The sequence below is a fragment of the Seriola dumerili genome, unplaced genomic scaffold, assembly GCF_002260705.1.
Source record: "Seriola dumerili isolate Sdu_G_001 unplaced genomic scaffold, Sdu_1.0 BDQW01000468.1, whole genome shotgun sequence".
In the NCBI taxonomy this organism is placed as follows: domain Eukaryota; kingdom Metazoa; phylum Chordata; class Actinopteri; order Carangiformes; family Carangidae; genus Seriola; species Seriola dumerili.
In genome coordinates, this window is record NW_019174723.1 from 4,387,667 (window position 1) to 4,408,613 (window position 20,947).

A 20,947-nucleotide genomic window follows, 5' to 3' on the forward strand; every position below is an offset into this window, starting at 1 on the left:
AGCATGCTTGCACACTGAGTTTTGGGTGTGAACTGTTTATAAATAGTTTTAGTATAGGGGGTTTTGAAGGTAGTTCTGGCTGACAGTTAATCTGATAACGGAAATTGGCTGTTTGAATATCGTCCTTGAGTAAATTGGAAAGTGAAAGTAAAGATTTCACTTTCCAATAGGAGTTGTAAGTTCATAGACAATAAGTCTGTTCAGTGGAAGCATTAGTGACATTTAAGCCAGTTTTTGAAATTCTTGAAAAGATCAAATTTAATTTTACAATTAAATGAGCATTTAAAAACATACATTTAAATCTTGCAATATTATAATAATGTATAAGAAAATATATAAGAAATACAAGTTAAAAGTTTAATCAAGATGAAGTAAATTTATTTCTGAAGAAAATATACAGAAAATATTAAAATTCAACCCTTTTCAAAGAACAGGTAAAAAAAAAAATATAGATATTTTTAAAACACATTAGAAGAGGAAAGAAAAGCTCAAGAAAATACTATTCAAGAATACATTCAAGAAATTTTGCTATGTATAAGTACAGAATATGCCAAAAATAAAACATGATGCTGTTTTACCATCATTTTGGGAATTTACTGAAAAATATTTTAACCAGATAAGATAAGGCTATTTTTGCAAAGTACAATGAAGTAAAATATAAGATAATAATGATAAAGAAGAACACTTCTTCTCAACATGTGTTGCTGTTATTGTGCAAAAATGAAAGGTTAGAGGTTGCAGTAGCTTCGATCTCGACTGGCTTCAGCTGCAGCTGGGGAGACTGGGGCACACTTCTCACGGGTGGCAAACTGTGGCAAAACAATATCTAAAAATGAAATTTTACTGAGATGACAAGGAATGACATAAAACAACAGTTACAAGGATTTGAAGAATCCAGACTCAACTAGTGAGGTAAAGAAGGTCACCTCCGTGTTTCTGTGGTCTGACTGCCCCCTGGTAGTCCGACCTGTGGAGTACAAAGCAGAAAAATCAAGTTTGTTTCTTCTGTTTGGTTGAATGTTTACTGAGATGGAGTCAGATGGTAACTCACCATCAGACTCCCTCCTCGTCTTCCACGTGTAGAGGAGCAACACAACAGCAGCAAACAGCACAGTGACAAATAAAACCAAAGGCAGGATGTAACCTGGATGAGAGACTTAGAACAAGAATGGGGAAGAGGAGAGAAGAGAACAGTCAGTGAACATTTTACTGGTATGTTCACATTGTGTGACTTGTCAGATACACTTACTCATTATGTTGATAAAAACATAACTCAGGTGACATTATGTTTCTCACAAAGTGTATTTTCTGTTGCAGGTTGGAAGTATATAAACATAATTTATAGGAAACGGTGATACATCTTTATATGTTACGTTTATATCACACATAAAAATATGCCCTATATCAACAATAAACTTTTGCATCATTAATCGGTTCCATGTTATGTAAACTTGTTTTAAAGATTCACATATAATATTTTAATATATGTATTTTGTTAAGGATATAACAGGTTGCAGTCTGCAGGTTTGAACCTTTAACTGTAGCTGCAGCTGCTTCCTCCGCCTGCTGCTGCTGTTCAGGCTGCTTGACGCTCTCAGGGAAAATCGGCGCTGTGAACAACGAAACCATAACGGAAATCAATGACAATCACATTCATGCATAAATAATGATCATTTACATACTGTACTTAGGTCATATTTGGTCCTAAATAGGCATTTGCTAACATTGACACCAATGAAAATCTACACAGCTAAATGTGTTTGTTAATTCAGGATATTTAAAACATCAGCAGCTGTCAGGAAACTGTTAAAACCTGCAGACCTCTTGTCACCAAAGACATGGAAATGAAACAAACAAGGCTGGACTAGTTTTGCAGCCTCTTGACAAGAGCCACATCCACCAATTACTGTATATTTGCAGTACACTGTTTCTATATATGCCACCTGTAAATACTGGCAACCAGTTTATTTAATTGTAAGCACTGATTTGTTGATTTGCAAGTCAAACACCAAGGTTAAAGGTCCCACACTGTAAGTATCAAAGTGCTCAGTCTTTAGAGAAATGACACAACTTGTATTCAGAAAGTGTGACTTAAAACGAGCTGTCAGGACAACAAAGCAGTCACTGACCTCGGCCACTCCCCTAGCCCGGCCCATCACACCCACAGTCAAGCCTCGCAGGATTTGGATTCTCTGAGTGTTTACCTGAAATCTGCTATACTTTTATTTGATCACTCAGAAAACAGTCAGCCAATCAGAGGAGAGGCTCTGAGCCTCTCTTACACCAGAGTTTTGTGACATATTTAGAAATGGTCTGTAAGTGCACTGTATACAATTAAACTGAATAAAACTCCTGACAGACTCCAGAGTGTGTCATGCTGATGTTCAACAGGTGTGTCTTAGTTTACACTGTTAACATGCTAATATTTGCTAATTGGCAGGAAACAATAATTACAACTGAGGCTGATGGAAATGTCATTAAGAATTTAGTCATAACCCAAACAGACCTTTTTGGTCAACTTACCAATGGCAAGAAATTCAGGTCAACTGCTTTTGTGTGCATATGTGAACAATACAGCTCATTGTCTCAAGGATTTACATTCCTATCGGATGCTTATGCAGCCCAACATTATTACCAAAGTCAGTAGTATTCACCCTCAGGGGACCATGAATGGAAATTAAAATGAAGGAATGAATTACAATGAATGAATTAAAAACTGAGTTCATAATCTTTCTTCAAATTTAACCAAATACCTCGAGAATATTAAAAACATGAATCATGCTTTAGTTGCTGTGGGTGGATATTGTCAGTAAACAAATGAAAAATGCTGACTGCTCTACAGATATATTCAGCATGAACATTTTGCTCATATTTAACTCTAATACAACTCTAGTTTTCTCATTATGTGGAGAAAGGATGTGATCCAGGCAGCATTACATGACTCTCAATACGCTTACAAAGAAACTCACCGTCTGTGACCCTGATCTCAAACTCCCAGTATGAATCAGGTAAGAAAGGTCTTTCCAAACCACACCTGTAGCGTCCTGAGTCCGACTTGGTCAGCTGTGTGATGCTCACATAGAGATATGTAGAAGATACTGGAAAAGCTCCTTCTTTATATTTGATGGTGTATCTGCCTCTCTGAGCTACGCTGCCTTTGGTTTCAATGAGAATGTCTCCTGCTTTACATTCGTCCTTACAGAGGAACTTCTTCCTTCCAGAGAGAGTGAAGGGGCATGCGGCCATGACACTTTCTCCTTCAGCACGGACCAACGTGTTTGTATTGATGAGCCCGGTGTCTCCATCACAAAGTGCTGTAGAAAAGATGATGTGTGATTAGACTGAACACTGTCTATAGGTGAGTTGTTGTTGTAGCCTATTATCTGTTTTAGTTCCTTTTTTTTTATTTCTTAATGAATTAGTTAATTAATGTTCTCCTTGTATCACATCATAAAGCAAGGGTAACCGTATCAGCATCAGTTACACTGGTTGTTCTACAGTGCAACAGCTGCAAAAGTCGGCCTACCTGTCTTTGTGTCGCTTTTCTTTTTTTTTTTCTTTTTTTTTAAATTGATTAGTAACACATTAGAGAATTACAAAAAAGTAGTGATGGGTAAAAACATTACAGTAGTGGCAGAAGTACTTCAGTGTAAAAACACTCCACTACCAGTAATAAGTCCTGCATTGAAGGTCTTACATAAGTAAAAATAGACAAGTATAGTCAGCAGAATGTTCTAAATATTTTTGTTATGCAAACAGACCCTGTCATTGTTGTTTTGTATGTGTATTGTTTTATTATTGTTACCAATGCAATAATCTGTAAGTAGCGTTTTATTGTTTTAATTGATTGATCTTGAGCAAGTTTGAACTAATTTGTATAGTGTTGTGTAGTTTAATCTATAACAGTCATCATATTTTATGAATTAATCATATTTTTTATTGTAAATTTCAACCAGAAGAACTATAGCACAAACAGTGGAGTGAAAAATATTTCCTTCTGATATGTAGTGGAGTAGAAATATAAAGTTGCATAAAAGCAGTAGTATAAAATACCGGTACCTCAGGATTGTGTTTAAGTAGTTCAGTTTAGGCTACGTATTTGTAGTTGCTTTCCATGACTGGAAAACACCAGACAATAATCAGATATCTAAATGACAAGCATAAAGACAGTTGTGACCAACAGGTAATCAGCTCTCACCTGATAAGAAGCAGAACATCAGAACACGATGGATATTCATTCTGATTCTGATCCTGATGGAGAATAATCAATAAACTGCGAGAGAACTGCCTCTGGCCCGGTCTCTGTCTGTCTGAACAATCAGGAAACTGAGGCTGCCCAGTTTAATGTCTCCCTTCCTTTCTGTGGTTTATGATGTGGTGCAGTGATGACTTTGTCATTTTGAATTAATAGTTTTGAATTAATAAGCAGAGACGTCAAAGTCCAGTGAATGTCTGCAGCCTCAGTCTGTTTAGATTTAAAGATGAACAAACAGAACACAATAAGAGACATACTGTATAGTTTACATAAAATGCCCTTCTAGGTTCTGCTGACAACAAATACCACACCCAGGGAAACAGCAAAGTCATTTATTTTTAAAAATACATCTAAAAAGTCTTCTTCAGCGAGTTTTACAGGCTGTTAAGTGGAAACTTGATCTGGCGCCATGATCTAGAAATAGACCAAAAAGACATCAGGTGCCTCTTTCACAGTTATCTGCTTCCCCATCGCGGTGCCACAGCAGCAATATGTGAGGAGGATGGAAAAGTTTTATTTATAGACTAAAACTATGAAACCTTGGCCACTTTTGGCAATGACTGATAATTTCTTTTCAGAACACTAGCTGATTGTCTTCGTTCAAGCAATGCTCTTACAGTGTATTTGTTTATGTCTTTAAAATCGTTTGAAGCATCAAATTTTCTTGAACAGCTTTAAGCAAGTCTGTTCTGTAGATGATTTACACTGTGAAGTTCAGCAGAATCTGAAAAAAGGTGAGTTGATTTAAAAAAAAAAAAAAAAAAAGGTATTCCACACAGTGTGAAAAGGCAGGAAGATTAACTTGCAAAAAATCTAACTCATGATGGATATTGATGAAACTGTTGTAGAAAGCAGGACAGAAAGGAATGATGATAAACCTATAAACCATTTTTCATGTTGATTGGACGTTTTCCTCGTGGTGATGAGGTGACGAAACAAAGTGGAGTGGAGAATGCCTCCAGTCTGGAAACAGATGGCTTTATCCAACAACTGATGGAGAAAAACATCTTGTTTTAAGGTTAGACAGCTCCTTCTTACTGCTACGTGTTTATGGCTGTTTTTAATGAGAGGTAAAGTGTAACCAGAGCGTATTCAGACCATATACTTATCTAAAAGTACTAACTGTACACTGTAAAATATTAATTTCTCAATACTCAAGTCCTGTATTGAAAGTATTACGTAAGTAAAAGTCTGTAAGTAGAATCAGGAACTTGTGCCTCAACTCATACTAGAAAGCATTGTGTTGTGAAAAAACAAACCAGATCTTCAATATAAGACCATCAAAGTGAAAACATGTCTCTCAAAGAAATCCTGTTAATCCAGAACAAACTTAGTGAAGTAGATTTAACCGAAATGCCTTCATGTCTAGCTCCTCATTAACACTCTCAAAGTGTCCAGTTTTGAAATCATGAAAGCATCAAGAAGCAACCTCTCAAAATCTCCTCTCAGACTCAACAAACTCGTTTTATTTTTATACAATAGAAAGACAGATACAAAGGATGAAATAAAAAAATATTTCATTTGCATGTGCCAATTTATAAACATCCATAACAGCAATGACAAAAAAAAAACACACACACACACAAGACAGAAAGGAAACGAAGAGTAAATCAGAAAAAAAACGAATAACATCAAGAATCTATCAGATTACAGAAGAAGTTGTCCTCAATTTTTTATTTTTTTTTTCAGTTTAAAAAAAAAAAAAAAGAATCATATTTCTTGTCCGAGTGTGGAGTACATCTGATCACTATCTGCGTTTTGTTGGTGGAGGGTTTCATACATGGGTGAACTGAGGTTCTCGTATACGGGGTCTTCCAGTGTGGAGGCCGGGGCAGAGTTGTCATAGGGGACAAACTGAAGGGAAAAAAAAGCAGGAAAATTGAACCAAAGTGACAAGGAATGATCACACACCTGACATACAGTGGCAACAGTCCAGCTATGTGTCTGTTATATGAACATTTTGATTTGTTGTATAAAAGCATGTTGTAAAGTAAAAAAAAAAAAAAGAGAAAAGAGTTACCTCCATGTTCCTGTGAGTCAAGGTTCTCCAGCATTTCAAATCTGTGGAGCAGAAAGTTTTCTTTGTTCTCAGTTTGTAATTATTGATGATACAGTTGACATAACAGGAAGATAACTCACGGGTGGAGCTTCTTCTCTTCCATTTGTATAGGAGCAGGAGAGAAACGGCTAACAGCACAATCACGATCAGACAAACAACCAGAGGCAACGTGTAACCTGGATGAGACGTGCGAGAGCAGGAACAATTATTGAATTAATTAAAAACATATTATAGATGCTCGCTAATTTGTTGCTGGTGCATTCTGTTGGAAGTTGGAAGAGACTGTTGCTATGGTTACTGTGGTGCTCTGGGAGGTTGTTTGGTGGCAGTTATGGTGATTGCTCCAGTATCTGACTGCTGAGATGTACAAGATGCACAAAGTGTTTGCTGATTCTAGTGTTACAGTATATTTATTCAAATATTACTTTTGTGGTAATTAAGCAGGTTTAGGGTTGAGTTGGTTAAAAAATACCTGGGTTCGTTAAGATATGTGTCTAACGAGTCCCTTATTGAATCTTTCATACACTTTCTCTGTTCTGTTTGTTTTAGTTTGTTTGACCTCTCTCTTCGACACTGGACAGCAAAGAAAAAAAAACTGATGTATACATACATGATAATTCAGCAACACTGTTAACATCAAACATGGCGGACTGACTTCAATGTTACAAAGTCAACAGAACCGCTGCATAATGTAATATTCGCAGGAAGGTACTTATGGCAAAGGGGGGAATGACGACTTTGTATTAATCAATGTTATTGATTATAGAAAACTTCTTTTTTTAAATTTCTACAGTTATTTTTGATAACTTAAGCAGGACGATTGCTCGGCCTCAGCCTATCGCTGGGGTTAAGTTGCCTTCTGCGACCTGTGAGGTTGTATGACCTGAAGTGGTGCACCAGTGGGTTTGCATTCAGGTAACATCAAGTGCATTGTGCATATTATTTTCATTGTGTTGTTTTAACTTGAGTTTCTATGGATACACAGCCCATCAGTGAAGAGCAAATACTGCTTTCTCTCAGGACAGGGGTGATGAATGTCACAGAGCAGTGATAAAATATGTGGTAAAAGAATATTCATGGTTTGAGTGTGATAGATAATTACCCGATTTTCTATTATTGTCAGTGTCATGCTTGATTGGTTATTGGTCCCTAAATCATAATTAAAATGACCACTTGTGCTATTAACGTGATGTGAACAAGCTGTATTCTTAAATATCAAGTTTCATCTTTTGTTACACTAAAGAGTTGAAATTTGTTTTGTTAATACGCCGTATTATGTATTTATTCATTTAATCAGATCCCCATTAGCCGCTGTGTTGTAACAATGGCTACTCTTCCTGGGGTCCCCCTTAAATTCCCCTTAAAAGTTGTTAAAAACATGATGAAATGTTTAGGTGTGGTGACCCCTCTAAAATATGAGTGATCAATGTATAACAAAGCTGTAAGATTTCAAAAGGGTAGGTTTTTATCAATAATAGGTAATACATACAATAAGTACAGTAGATTATTTAAAAGTTTTTTCAGAACCCCAAAACCTTGAGTAGAAACTTACCATCTGTAACAGTGATCTCAAACTCCAGGCACGTGTTTTGTGACGATTGTCTTCCTACACCACACCGGTACTGTCCAGAGTCAGACTTGGTCAGCTGTGCGATGGTCACATTGAAGAATCTATTGCTCCCATACTCAATGCTGTATTTGCCACTCTTTGCTACTACATCGATGGTTCCAATGAGAACCTTTTTACAGTCCTCTCTACAGAGGAACTTCCTGTTTCGTTCAGCTGCACCCAAGGAGCATCTAATTGTGACATTTCCTCCTATGGTGCTGCTATAATCTCTAGGTTCTCCAATGACGACGCTTCCTTCGCACAGCTCTGTTGAAAAGATCAACAGTGGACAGGGATGGTCAGTTTGTTCTGCAGGTTAATGAGGGATCAAACATCACACCTGACAAAGAAACAGAGATGAGCTAGCAAAGTTTGATCAATCAAGAGACTTCCTCTTCAACTTCGACAAACCTGTACTCACCGTAATTGTGTGGCAAAAATACTAAATGTGTTTTCAGCTTCTCAAAAATGTGACTATTTGCAGCTTTTTCTTGTCTTAACTTATATTATATTAACTAATATTTTGGGTTGTTTCGTCCGTGGGTCAAACAAGACGAGACATTTAAAGAACAAGTAATTGATTATTTGAAAAAATAGACTCATCGATTTTGAATAATAGTTGCAGCCCTCGTGTTCTTGTGCAATGAAACATAGTTATTGAAGCTTTTGGTGAGCGTACTTTCAATTTGACCACCTTATAAAAAGTGGTTTGGATAATTTGGCTTAACTGTCCGTTTGTTTACTCAGGACATCCCTGTCTCAATAGCTATCTGATCTGCCCAAGACGCACAACGTGACTTAAGTGTAAATGGTGTTTTTGTTGTAGTGACATTGCCTTGTTCCTAGATCTCAGCAAAATAACTTGGTGTCTACTAATGCAGCATAACTGACAGAACAGACAGATGGCCAAAGTTATAAAAATAGGATTAAACCACAATTATAACAACATCCAAGACAATAACCCTATTTGGACTGTTGAATATGCCATTAGAATAACTTAAAAGATCCTATCATATACAGATTCTATACACAGTGATTTTTTAGATCCATTAAACAATATTTTGATCCAATGATTTCTTTTTATAAGAAGAAGTTTCAAGGCCTGTTGACCCCACTGACTACAGAGATTCACTTTCTTTGCTTTGGTTACTATATCTGTCCACTGATCTAAAGGAAATGATTAAGAAAGAGGAACTGGTTCATCTTTTTCTTTTTCTTTTTTGGATGCAACATAAATAACAGGTAACTTTGCCTTGACCAAAATAACAGTGAAAGTCTTCAGTTTCCTCTTTTTAGGAGCAAAACATGACTAAAGAAACTGTGTTGCAATTTACTTAACCAGTGTCACAGTTCCATAGAAGTATTGTTGCCATGGTTACCTTCAGCTTTGTGTGTGGCAATTTTATGCTAAAATTGTACGTAAGCTATCAGCCAATCAGAAACAAGTATTTCTATCTCCATTGTGTAATGAAGTACCCTGATGTGGACAGGGCACTTTTTTTTTTTCAAACTTTAAAATGTAAGAGTTATTACATCTCTAAGTTGAAATATCTCAGCAACTATTGGATGTGTTGCCATGAAATTTGGTGGTGATCTCCTGACACCACCAGCACATTGACATTTTTGGCTTTTAGGGACATGTCTCGACAACTTTTGGATAGATTGCCTTGAAATTTGGCACAGGTGTACAAGATGCTGTACAAGATAAAATTTCATTTTATCCAGTACTTTGTTTTATGACCACTTGAAATTTGTGTTGTAGTAACAATTATCACATGCTAAGAGAATAATTTCTTTCTTTGACATTGAGTCTTTTTTTTTTTAACCAAACCTTTTAGCAGAAATTACTTATTAGCATTTTGTGACTTAGATCAAACTGAATTCTAATGATTTATGTTGTTTCGACATGGTTATGAAACGACTATAGGCTGGACAATGCTTGAAATGAGCTACAGAAGGTCACATGATGTGTTTAACTACAACCAAGGCAAATGTTCATAGCTGTTCTGGATGGCCCTGCTTGAAGGTAAAGCAAAAAGGCAGCTTGTCAAAGAGAGAGGTGAATTGTGATGTATTGTACAATTGGCCACAGATTCTCCTTGAAAGCATTCATGATGTTGCACTGGCAAAAATTACAGAAGTTATTGAGTAAGGAATGGAAAAAAAGACAGCTTAAGAGAGAGTTTAAAATCCTGCCTACTGAGGTGTCAGAGTTTTAGCAGTTTTATGATCTGACCAAAGTGTTAGAAGAATCCTGATGCCTCATGGGCAGATAATAGATACACGGGTCATAGCTGTAAATGATGCATTTTAATACAACAAAGCTGCATTAAAACCTTTGTGAAACTTGTAATGTTCATTTTCATTTAGAGTGTGCCAGTGAGGCGTTCACTGAGTGTGGATCGGTGTAAATGCAGGTGTTTCTAATGTCTTTCAGTAGAAACTCACCTCTAACTCTGATCTTAAAGTCCTGGAATACACCCAGTGTGGAAGAATTACTTATACCAAACCTGTACCGTCCCGCGTCAGACTGGGTCAGCTCTGTGATGACTACATGCAAAACACCGTCATATCTAATGATGTATCTGCCGCTCTCAGCTCTTCTTCTGTCTGTTTCGATGAGCACGTCTCCTTCTTTGCACTCATTCCTACAGAGGTACTTTCTGCTTTTTTCAGCCTTGATAACAGTGAAGTTGTGTTTGAAATCTTCTCCTTCAGTTTTTGTAAAAATTGTCTGTGCATTGATAAGACCAGTGTTTCTATCAGACAGTGCTGTTGAAGAGAAAAAGTAGCGGTCAGTAGCAGTTTCCTTTATATGCAAATTGGACCTGAAAGCTGAACTCTGCTTTTATAACGTTTATAAAATGTAGTTTATTGTAGTTGCAATGACTGTATAAACTTTATCAAAAAATAATGCTTTTAGGTTTATAAACCTATGAAGCAGTATGATGCAATATACTACTTACTACTACTACAGCAATTTTCAAAAACAGATTACAAAATACTTCATAAGGTAAAGAATAAGACAAATACAAAGTCATATAGGCAATAGAAAAGTAAACTGTAAAAGCTTTGGATCAATTCATACATACATGCTACATTCAAACATTCATGTTAGATTATTAATGAAAGGTCAATAAGTAGAGCATTTTCTAACACTGCTGGACCTTATTTAATAGCTATAAGCCAAGGCACAAGCAAAATGCCAAAATTAAACTCAAATGTGAGAATTTGCTGCTTTTTCGGTATTATGTTATTGTAGATAAATCAATTAATCAATTAGTTGACTAACTTAAAATTAATCAGCAACTATTTAATAATTGATCAATTGTTTCAGTCAATTTTCAGCTAAAAATGACAAATGAATTCCCTAGTTCCCCAGCTTTTAAAATATAATGTATTTAGCTGTATGAATCCATCACCTCAAGGAATGGGCATTTTCACTTTTTTGTGATATTCTATAGACCAAAGGATTACTCATTTGAAAAAATAATCAGGAGATTAATCAATAATGAAAATAACTGATAGTTGTATCATTAGTATATTGAATACTATTAGTTGTACAAAACAAGCAATCTGATACAAAATCTCTGGCTCTGGGAAATTTCAAAGAGCATTTGTCACTATCAACAACTAAACAATTAAATTAATTAGAAAATACTCCACAGATTAATCAATAACAATAATAATTGCAGCCTTAAAATTATCACACTTTTATAAAGATATTACAACTGAAGCTAAAATTAAACAGTGGGATACTAATAAATGCAAACAAAACAATATAGAAATTGTCCTTAAGCATGAAACAGTTCTAATATTTACACAAATTAAGGACAAACGTGTAAAGTATGTAAAAAGTATGTAAGGGAGCGTGTACCTCAGCTTTAAAGAGACATACAGGTCATCATGCCTCACCTGATAAGCAGCAGAAGAGCAGAGCATGGTGGATATTCATTCTGAATTTAATCCTGATGAAGAGAAATTAATAAACCGCAGGAGAAATGTTACCACTTTACTTTCCACTGTGTCTCTGATGTATAAACAAACTTAGTTCCTCACTTCAGCTTCCACTAAATTGCTCAGTGAGGTTGTGGTTAGGTTTTTATTTCAACATATTTTCCTGGTCTCTCACCCACTCCCTCTCTTGATTCTCAGAACTGAGCTTTAGGTAAATGCCCAGATACTCAATCATTTTGCTGCATTAAAACTCTTACTTCCTGTAAACAGTTTATTGTAAAAGTTCACTACAGCAACCGTTGGTCATTCAGACCTTTTCTCAAGTTAAATAAATCTGAATCTGGAGATTCTGCCTTGAGCCTCCACCATCAGGTCAAACTGCTGTCTGACATGTGACTCATAACTGACACCTGATTAGACTTAGATTAGATTAGTGAATGATCCCTTCCTTTACTTTGTCCCACACAGTCCGTCAGCAGAAGGTGCATCAGATGAAGGACCAATGATGTTCAAAAAAGGAATCGCACACATTTGTGCTGAAAGATTTTATGTTAAAAACGTGTCCATTCAATAACGGCACATCCTATGTGAAGGTAAAGTAGAGCTGGTCCTGATCTCTGCTGGCTGGATCAAGGCTCTGGTATGTGGAGTCGCACCAGGTGGCTAGATCCCAGTTTTCATAGGTGACAAACTGATGAAAACAAATGCACACACACACACACACACACACACACACACACACACACACACACACACACACACACACACACACACACACACACACACACACACACACACACAAAGATCCTTTTATCAGTGCAAAATTAAAGAGGGATTTTTGAAGCAAGTACTAATCTCAATATATGACAGCTTCATAAATCTGATATATTTGTTTCTATACATGAGCACAGAACAGAAACAAAAACGTTTGATCAGGATCCCTCAGGTAGCTGGTAGGGTTGTCACTTTTTCCAAACAATTAGATCTAATTAGTTCGAACTAACTCGAACACAACCCATATACAGTAGCTTAATGCATCCACCATCCCAACAAAGCCGATCCGTCAGTGTTCAGAGCGTGTGTCTTACACTTTAGTATAGTTTTTTTTATATTTTACTGTGTTGTCTTATATCTTATGTTGGTTGTGACTGGTGACCTGTTGTGTAATCCAAAGGGTGGAAGCAGCAACGGTGATGAAATAAGTCGGTTGTATCCTCGCTCTTGGTCAGGACAGTTCTCCTGCACAGTTTACACACAACGGTCTTCTGATATGGGTTAGACTTAAAGAAACATCGCCATACTGGCGAGCTGACCTGTGCTCTTTGTTAACTATGTGCTCATCATCTTCATTGGCTGTACTCATCCACGCTTCTGTTGTTGGTTCAACTGAACACACCCGTTAAATGATTGGCTGTTTGCATGTCACTCGTATAACGCTCCATTATCCTGGGGTGTGATAGGCTGTTTATGAGCCAGGGAAGGAGCAGGCTTGAGGTTTGTTCATGAAACCGTAAAACTATCCGACTTTCTATTGAACAATTTTCTTGCTATTGAAGATGTCTGGTTTCATCGCCCAGGCCTAGTCACCTGCTTTACATTTGTTTTGCCATTTCTTGTGAAGAATCCAAAATACTTCCTCACAGTGCTTCTCAGATGTTTTGGTGTACTAGCTTCGTGCACTGATGGGCCAGTAGGGCAGCAATAGAACAAGTTAATAGTGAATATTAAGAGCATCCACTCCTGGACCAAGAGTACTGTCTACTCAACTATTACTGAACTATTTTAAACAGTCTGAGGTGCTTGTAGACTCTAAAATTTGAATTTAACAGGTCATTACAGTTTATTCAAACAAAAGTTTTAATTTGACATAAAAGGTGAGTAGTTGAAGAGTAGTAAAGAGGCTTAATTCTAGTTCTTGGTGAGCAAAGTGTAGTTTTTTTACAGTGTAGTGAGCCATTGTAGAAGCTGAGGGTGAGCGTAAAAGCACAAAGAGTTTAACAAAGTCACCTCTGTGTTTGTGTTGTCTGACTTTTCCCTGGTGTTCAAACCTGTGGAATAAAAAGAACAAACAACAAAGAAAAGCTTGAGTTAGGTTTGTTGTTTATTTTAGTCAGATTAATATTTCTAATGAGAATGACGACCTTTTTGTTTCTGTGTGTGTATTTGTTTGAGGTACAGAATCAGTGGGAAGGTAACTCACCATCACTTCCCTTATTTGTCTTCCATTTGTGAAGCAGCAGAAGAAAAACAGCCAAGAGCGCAACAACAACAGCAACCACCGCCGCACATATGCCCACAACCAGGGGGTAAGCCAAGTGCGACACTAAAGAGGAGAGTGGGGGAAAGGGGAGAGAGAGAGAGGGTTGGTGCAAAAAAAAAAAAAATTAACTGACCAAACTAAAAAGATTTTAGTTTAGGATTTTGGAACTGGTAAAAGTTTCTTGTCAAGTTTCTTTCCCTGAAACAAAGGGTCTTTAAGCAAGACCTCAAGTTTTATGAGGAGGTTAAAAGGAACATTTCACAAACCTCTTTGCTACAAGTGAGTGGTGTGGACTTCAGAGCTTGAACCAAACTTGGGAGTAAAATCAGAATATTTTGGCCTCTATTGCTTCAATTTTGATAATTCGTCATCCCAAACTTTATGGAAGTGCAATACTAAATAGCTGGAGTTCCCTAACAGGAAATGGGTAAATTAAATGGAAGGGTTGTTATTGCATTTCTTGTAAATGTCCAGGAGAGGGTGTAGTGCCTATGCAGAGAAATGCGTGGTTAGTAGAAGGAGAAAACAGAGGCAGTCGGCAGAGTTTGGTCCAACTCTGGTCCAGAGAATGTACATTTTCAAGTTATTGGTGTGTTGCAACACACGCATAAACACAGTGCACTTTTTCAAATTGGAGACTGCAGATGAAGTGATGTATGAAGTGACGATGAAGCTCATGAAGCGACATTTTCTTTCACTCAAGTGAAGGGACAATTGTTTCCAGAGTTCCAGAGGTGTGTGTGCCATACCTGTGTATACCCAAATCTACGTCCGCTGGGTGCTGGTGATGGATTGCTGGTAGCTTAGCCACATTTATGTTACTGTATGTTAGTGTATAGTGTATTTGGGTTTGGTAGCTTAGCCCTGCAGGGTTTATGATTCTGTAGGTTTTGATCCTCCATGAACTGTACTGTACCTGTAGCTGTGGTGTCCTCAGTCTGCTCCCATTCAAACTGCTTGATGGTTGTTGAAAAAGTGGTTAAATCTGTAAAGAAGGAACACGGCTAGGTCAAAACCCAGTATGTGGCTGACCGCCTGTGGTCAAATCCTGATTTTTATGACTGTGACATCGTCTGACAAAATCACCCAACGCATAAATTAAAGACAAAGACTAAGCTGTGATTTCAGCTGTGTTTACTCATAAAATGATCACTCAGAGAAAGTTAGAAGAGACGGACTATCTTTCTTATTTTTTCAGGCACTTGCCTACAGTCATAGTGATCGAGAGAGAGAGAGAGAGAGAGAGAGAGAGAGAGAGAGACGCAGGGAAGGGCCACAGGCTAGACTCAAACCCAGGCCGTCGGGTCAAAGACTAGGCTTAAACGGCACGCAGTCCACCAGGGTGAGCTGCCAGGGAAACCCATAAAAGCTGCGTGACAGACAAAATAACAAATATAGTCTCACAGCTCCATCTGGGATCCACAATAATAATATTTAATTTTAAGGGGATAAAAAACAGTGTGCAAATATTCATCAACTCATTGTTAATCATACTTTGGTGGCAGCTAACCTCAACTCATTCAGTGTAACTATAGTGACTGTATTTAACTTGGTTCATGGAAAAGCAGAACTAAGCTGTCCAATTGTTTCCATGACATCATTATACTGTAACACCCTGAGGCCTATGCAGGCTGACTGCTGCCCCCGAGCCACCCACAGAAAAGTAGTCTAGAAGAACAACTCTGAACATCTGCCTATATAAATTGTGCTATACCTTCAGTGTCATGTCTTGTTCCCTCACTGGACCGTTGTTCAGACAGCTTGGTTATTTCAACTGAAGGCTGAGCTGTGATGATGAAATGAAAATACAATAGAAATAATGAAATTAATACTGATAAAGAACAAATCAATAGATGCCACATTCACTCTTCAATCTGGTTGTTTCAAACTGTGGTAATATTTCACAGTTGTAGAAAGAAGTGCTATGTAAGCACATTGTTATTACAGTCATTACGTCATTGCAACTGCCCACAGAGAAACTGTAGTGACTGTGTTTAATTCAGGTTTTTAACAGAATAGCTAAACTGATTTAAGGATGGGCAATATGGATATTTTCAATCAGGTTACATGTCATTGTGATATACTATATATATTTTTATACATCCGCACCGCATTATGTTTTCCGTCTGTAGATCATATTCTCGTGAACGTGATATCGTAGTAATCAAGTACCTTCATGGAATTTCTTAAAATGTCATACAACAATCATTTGATAATTATGACACAATTTAAAACTAATGGAATATACATTTGCAGTGTAATTTGCAGATGTGTCTAATGGGAAAGACCCTGCTGCTTAGCCCTGCAGGGCTCATGATGCTGCAGTTATTGATTTTCCATGAACTGTACTGTGCTTGAATTTGCCTCATTCTGCCACTAAATGTGATTCATTCAGTGTAAATATAGTGGAGACGTTTTACTCACTTTGGTTCTGCTTTTACATGAACTGAAGTGTTGCCATGACATTATACTGTACCACCCTGCAGCCTACGCAGAATGACCCAGGCTACCCACAGAAAAGTAGTCTAGAGGAAGGTTTCTCTCTAATTTGATGACTGGTACCGTACCTTCAGTCACATGTCTTGTTTCCTCAGTGAACCACTGCTCAGGCAGCTTGGTTATTTCAACTGGTGGCTGAGCTGTGGAAAATGGAAATACAATGGAAATAATGTAAAAACTTAAAAACCATGGTAATATTTCACTGTTGTGAAAAGACGCCCTAGGCAAACATATTAATACATTGAAGGACAGTGTCAACTGTGTCAAAGCCCCTGTTGTTCTTTTTCCCTGAGATAGTAGCCTATGCTCCAGCTCCACTTTGCCCAGTTGGTAATCTGGAAATTGGAAACTGGAACTGGAAAACTGCAACATCATTGTTGTGATCGGCCCTCACTTCCCCGCTTTATATGCAAATAAACACACATGCGTTGGTCTTTTTATGAGTGTGTGTGTTTGTGTGTGTGAGTGTGTGTGTGTGTGTGTGCGTGTGTGTGTGTGAGAGAGAGAGAGAGAGAGAGGGCGGGGCACGGAGGGGGCTGAGCGAATCAATGCGGTGCTCACAGCTCTTACAATGAAATCAGGTTTTATCTATTTCAAATAGTAAAATATTTTCAGTTCCCAATGAAACTGTGTTGGGACTAATTAGACTGTTTCATAGGGCGTCAGTAGAGTAGGCGGTCCTTCAATGTGGCCAGGACGCATTTGTGTTCACACTGGCAAAAGAATGTGGCCTCATGTGGCCCAGACCACCTCTGAATGTGGTCTGAGTGACTGAATCTCAAATGTGTCCTCAATGCATCTTGGGTGCGTTCACACCTGAACTTAGAGCTGTCCACTTGTGATAGGATCAGCCATACAGATGTTAATACCAGGTCCGAACAGGGTCTCAGAGACCTAGCCCAAATCGTGAAAAACAGTCTCTAGCACAAAAGTGTGAGGCCTGAATCTGCCGTGTAAATGGCATTTGTCGACATATTCACAAGTGAACATATGTACCTCTGGATATTTTGCTTTTGAACTATATAGTTCAGGTTAAATAAAACATCAACAGCTGTTGGTAAAACAGTTTAAACTCTGGTCATACCTCTAACCTCATGCAGAAGCATTTTCACGACTTTGCATTGAAACTCACCTTCTGTAACTCTGATCTCAATGAGCTCCTCGTAGCAATCTGGTAAAAAAGGGCTCCTCACACCACACCTGTACTGCCCCGAATCGGACTTTGTCAGATTTTCGATGGTCACTTCAAACAATCCTTCATGATATCTGAGGCTGTATCTTCCCACCTGAGCTGTGGCATGATGTGTTGTAATGAGGGAGCCTTCCTCTGTGCATTCTCCCTTACACAAGTATCTCCTGCTGTTTGCAGCCTGAGTGAAGGGGAATTCAAAGGAGATACTTTGTCCTTCACTCGCTGTATAGAGGGTAATGTGTCCAGAGGAGATTCCTGTGAGCATTAAAGCATAAACATTTGTGTTTATTGAATATAAATGATCAGTACTTTCTACTCCCAACGTCTTTGGAAAAAAAAAGATTTATGTCTAATGAGGTTTAGAGAGAAATGCTGCAGGAGCTATTTACCAGTTAGGTTTTGAGGGAAACATAGTTCCAGACATTTAGTGTCATGTAGGTGTGTATTAAACAGTAGCTTCCCATCTCCCACTAGCTTTGACGTTTTTTTGTAGTGACACTTTTATTCGATCTGATGTTCCTTTATCCAGAGTAAATTATCTGAACAGCTGGATATCTTGGAAAAACCAGACACCCTAAAGTCTCCACTTCACAGGATAAATTGACTTTGGACAAGCTCTGGTGTGTATGTTTTAATGTACATAATGCTTGTAGTTTAAAGGAATGGTTTGATATTTTGGGGAAATCAAACTGTTCAAAGTTCAGAAATCCACGTACCAGAAACTGTAGAACTCAGTAATTAACACGTTTTATCTTGTTTGTTTTAATTGGTACAAAAATTGAAAATCCAAATATTTCACTTCCGTACAATAGAGTAAGTTTGATAAGTTTATCTCACTAAGACTACACAACAAAGTATTTTGTACACACAATGAACAAATATCAATTAAATTATAATACAGTTGAAGAGTAAAAATGGATTTTAATATTTGCGGTAGATAATTGTTTCACTTAGACCAGAGTGACAGGGAGGTTTCAAACACCTTCAACAAGAAAGTAAGAACAGTGTGTACATAAGAAACTACATCATTAAAAAGACTGCCAGGTAATCAGTCCTCACCTGATAGGAAGCAGAGGAACAGAACAGGGTGGATCATCATTCTGATGGAGAAAATTCATTAAACTGCAGAACAACTGCCTCTATCACTTCATTCCTTCCAGTCTCTGTCTGTGCGATGAATGAAACTGAAGTTACCCAACTTAATGTGATGCAACCACTTAATCCTCTTCGTGTCTGTGGTGATGATGTTCATCAAGGCTGCATGTGTAATGCCATTTTGTGCCGACATGTGCAGTTTTATGAAAGCGACACCCTGTGTGACTTTGACACTTTAATCTGTCTTGTAGTTTTTAGCCATGCTGGGACCAGTTACACGATGAAAAAAATATATATAAAAAATAGAATATGAAATATATTTACAAAGATATTTCAACAACTATTGCATAGCTTACCATGAAATGTTGTGCTGTGTTCATGACCCCCAGATTATCAACCTCTTTGTGTTTAGTCCTAATTAGCAAATTTTAGCGGGCAAACATCCTAAACTAAGTTTAGCTGGTGAACACACTAAACATCATACCTGCCAAAGAGTCGCATATTAGCACCACTGTTGTGCCCAAGTACAACCTTAGCTGCTGACATGGCTGTTAGTCTTGTTTCTGGGTGTTGGACTATTGTTGGACTGGAATGAAACTCCCCCGCTTAAATCATCACGACAAAAGTTAAAATGTTTTTGGTGCACGCCTGCATAGAAACTCCCAAGATACATTTAGGCAAGAAATGTCCAATCATAGGGCTTAAAATTGTTATGTGCGCTGCTAAATGCTTAATGTAACTTTGAGAAGATTGAACACAAACTGCAAGTAAGATTTATTCACTTTTTTAATTTGGGTGAATTCTGGTTGAATTTTGCCACTAAAATCTAGTTCAGTTCTGTTTGCATATTCCATAAAGAAGCATTTTGAATTTACTACAAGCTTTGCTTGGTGCCTCTGGTTGGCAGACAACACGGGATTTCTCAGAAAATAAGCTCAAATAATTAAAACTGACAGTCATAAAATAAACCCATATGAGTGTTACGTTATTGGGAGAGTCCCGTGTTTCTATGTGGAATATAAATTGGGAAGAAACATTCTGTTATTAGGAACCCAGTAAACCTGTGAAGACCTCCACCTCCAGTTCCTGAACAAATATTTGGCCTTTAATAGCAAGATGCTGCACTTTCTTCAGACTTTATCTGTCTGCTGTTGGGTGATGAATATTGGACAGTGGGCACTGGAGCCTGTGAGCTGGAAAATGGCTGCCTACTGGGGAGGACAAGAGCAACTCAAACCATGTAGTAAATTGGAACCCAACCAATACAATTTCAATGTTGATATTTGAGGATTTATAAAATCTGATACATGTGGAGTGTCTGAATCAACTTCCGCTGTCATTAACTTCTCTCAAGTGTTGTTTCACTGGTCTTATTGTCTCTCCAATGTCACCAGTTCTAGCAGCTGTTTTGAAATGTGATGGTGAGATATCAGCTAAGGGGGTTAGTGTCAATTTTGAAGAGGTTCTGTGTCTCAGCTTTAAACGTTTGTGATAAACTACCGGTGTAACCTCTGGTGAAAATGACATGAGTTTCTAATGTACCGACTGTAACTGTACTGACATGCAAGTCTTGCATACATTTCCCATTATGTCATTTAGGCAGAGTATAACGATATACGTTTACTGCTCATTAGCTGTCTTCCACTGACAAACCATGGCATTAGCTAGCTTTGTGGCTAACTATTTTAGGAAACAGATAAACGTCATGTGTATGTTTTTTAGCAGCTGTTGGCGCTATAATGTCAAAGCAGGAAAAGAGAGGGCCGTAGGTCATTTACTCACTATTGCTCATATTATGTAGTCTCATGACTCTGAGTGACTGATAAAATGTGCAGTTGGTGAAAAAAAGGATAAACGTAGAGGGGAGGAGATTAGAGGTTTTCATTTCATCATTTAGAGAAAAAAGTTCTTGGTTTGACAGTGAAGAAGGAAGAAGCAGTAATAAACCACCTGAGCTTCAAACATGAGAGTCCGTCACACTTTGATCTGCTGCTTCTTTCTCAGTGAGCATATCCACTTTA

At 37.7% G+C, this 20,947-nt stretch overlaps 3 protein-coding genes across 13 annotated transcripts in view; 1 reads left to right on the top strand and 2 right to left on the bottom strand.

Annotated features, from left to right (window-relative positions):
• The window catches only part of LOC111234942, a 32,315-nt gene that overhangs the window by 7,294 nt on the left and 4,074 nt on the right, over positions 1-20,947 (top strand). For 2 of the 7 annotated variants that reach the window (XM_022763180.1, XM_022763181.1), the window contains exon 1: positions 20,852-20,929. The exons of 2 other annotated variants lie outside the window; for them this stretch is intronic. In XM_022763180.1, coding sequence (XP_022618901.1) covers positions 20,890-20,929 — 40 coding nt within the window. In that variant the 5' untranslated portion in view covers positions 20,852-20,889. Of the gene's footprint in view, positions 1-3,251; positions 3,359-20,851; positions 20,930-20,947 lie in introns of those variants that run through there. 3 more of the 7 variants (XR_002665663.1, XR_002665662.1, XM_022763183.1) reach the window with 3 other exon arrangements.
• On the bottom strand, positions 537-4,293 carry LOC111234943. Its single transcript, XM_022763185.1, has 6 exons — positions 4,199-4,293; positions 2,970-3,314; positions 1,533-1,610; positions 1,052-1,156; positions 927-967; positions 537-809 (listed from the first exon to the last, which is right to left on the bottom strand). The coding sequence occupies exons 1-6, from the start codon at positions 4,236-4,238 to the stop codon at positions 729-731; spliced, it is 690 nt and encodes a 229-aa protein (XP_022618906.1). The 5' UTR covers positions 4,239-4,293; the 3' UTR covers positions 537-728.
• LOC111234941 (polymeric immunoglobulin receptor-like) lies at positions 5,816-18,990 on the bottom strand. 5 transcript variants are annotated; one of them, XR_002665661.1, is made up of 9 exons: positions 18,891-18,990; positions 17,772-18,086; positions 16,708-16,779; positions 15,855-15,926; positions 15,057-15,125; positions 14,081-14,203; positions 13,888-13,928; positions 11,801-12,571; positions 10,652-10,695 (listed from the first exon to the last, which is right to left on the bottom strand). XR_002665661.1 is itself a non-coding variant. In XM_022763177.1 (8 exons), exons 1-8 carry the CDS (start codon positions 18,928-18,930, stop codon positions 12,464-12,466), a joined length of 840 nt encoding a protein of 279 aa, XP_022618898.1. In that variant the 5' UTR covers positions 18,931-18,990; the 3' UTR covers positions 10,828-12,463. The 5 variants fall into 5 exon arrangements, 4 of the variants coding, with proteins under 4 accessions (XP_022618896.1, XP_022618897.1, XP_022618898.1 ...); XM_022763177.1 differs by lacking the exon at positions 10,652-10,695 and having other exon boundaries at positions 10,828-12,571; XM_022763178.1 differs by lacking the exons at positions 10,652-10,695; positions 15,855-15,926 and having other exon boundaries at positions 10,828-12,571.

Excerpts from the sequence above, each read along its gene's own strand:
- LOC111234941 (XM_022763175.1), bottom strand. The coding sequence starts at position 11,878 with ATGAATATCCACCATGCTCTGCTCTTCTGCTGCTTATCAG. Across the intron at positions 10,696-11,838 it reads GCTCTTCTGCTGCTTATCAG|CACTGTCTGATAGAAACACT; the intron begins GTGAGGCATGAT and ends TCTCTTCAACAG. Across the intron at positions 6,491-7,866 it reads TGAGATCACTGTTACAGATG|GTTACACGTTGCCTCTGGTT; the intron begins GTAAGTTTCTAC and ends CGTCTCATCCAG.
- LOC111234943 (XM_022763185.1), bottom strand. The coding sequence starts at position 4,238 with ATGAATATCCATCGTGTTCTGATGTTCTGCTTCTTATCAG. Across the intron at positions 1,157-1,532 it reads AGCTGCAGCTACAGTTAAAG|TCTCTCATCCAGGTTACATC; the intron begins GTTCAAACCTGC and ends TCTTGTTCTAAG. Across the intron at positions 810-926 it reads CAGACCACAGAAACACGGAG|TTTGCCACCCGTGAGAAGTG; the intron begins GTGACCTTCTTT and ends GTTTTGCCACAG.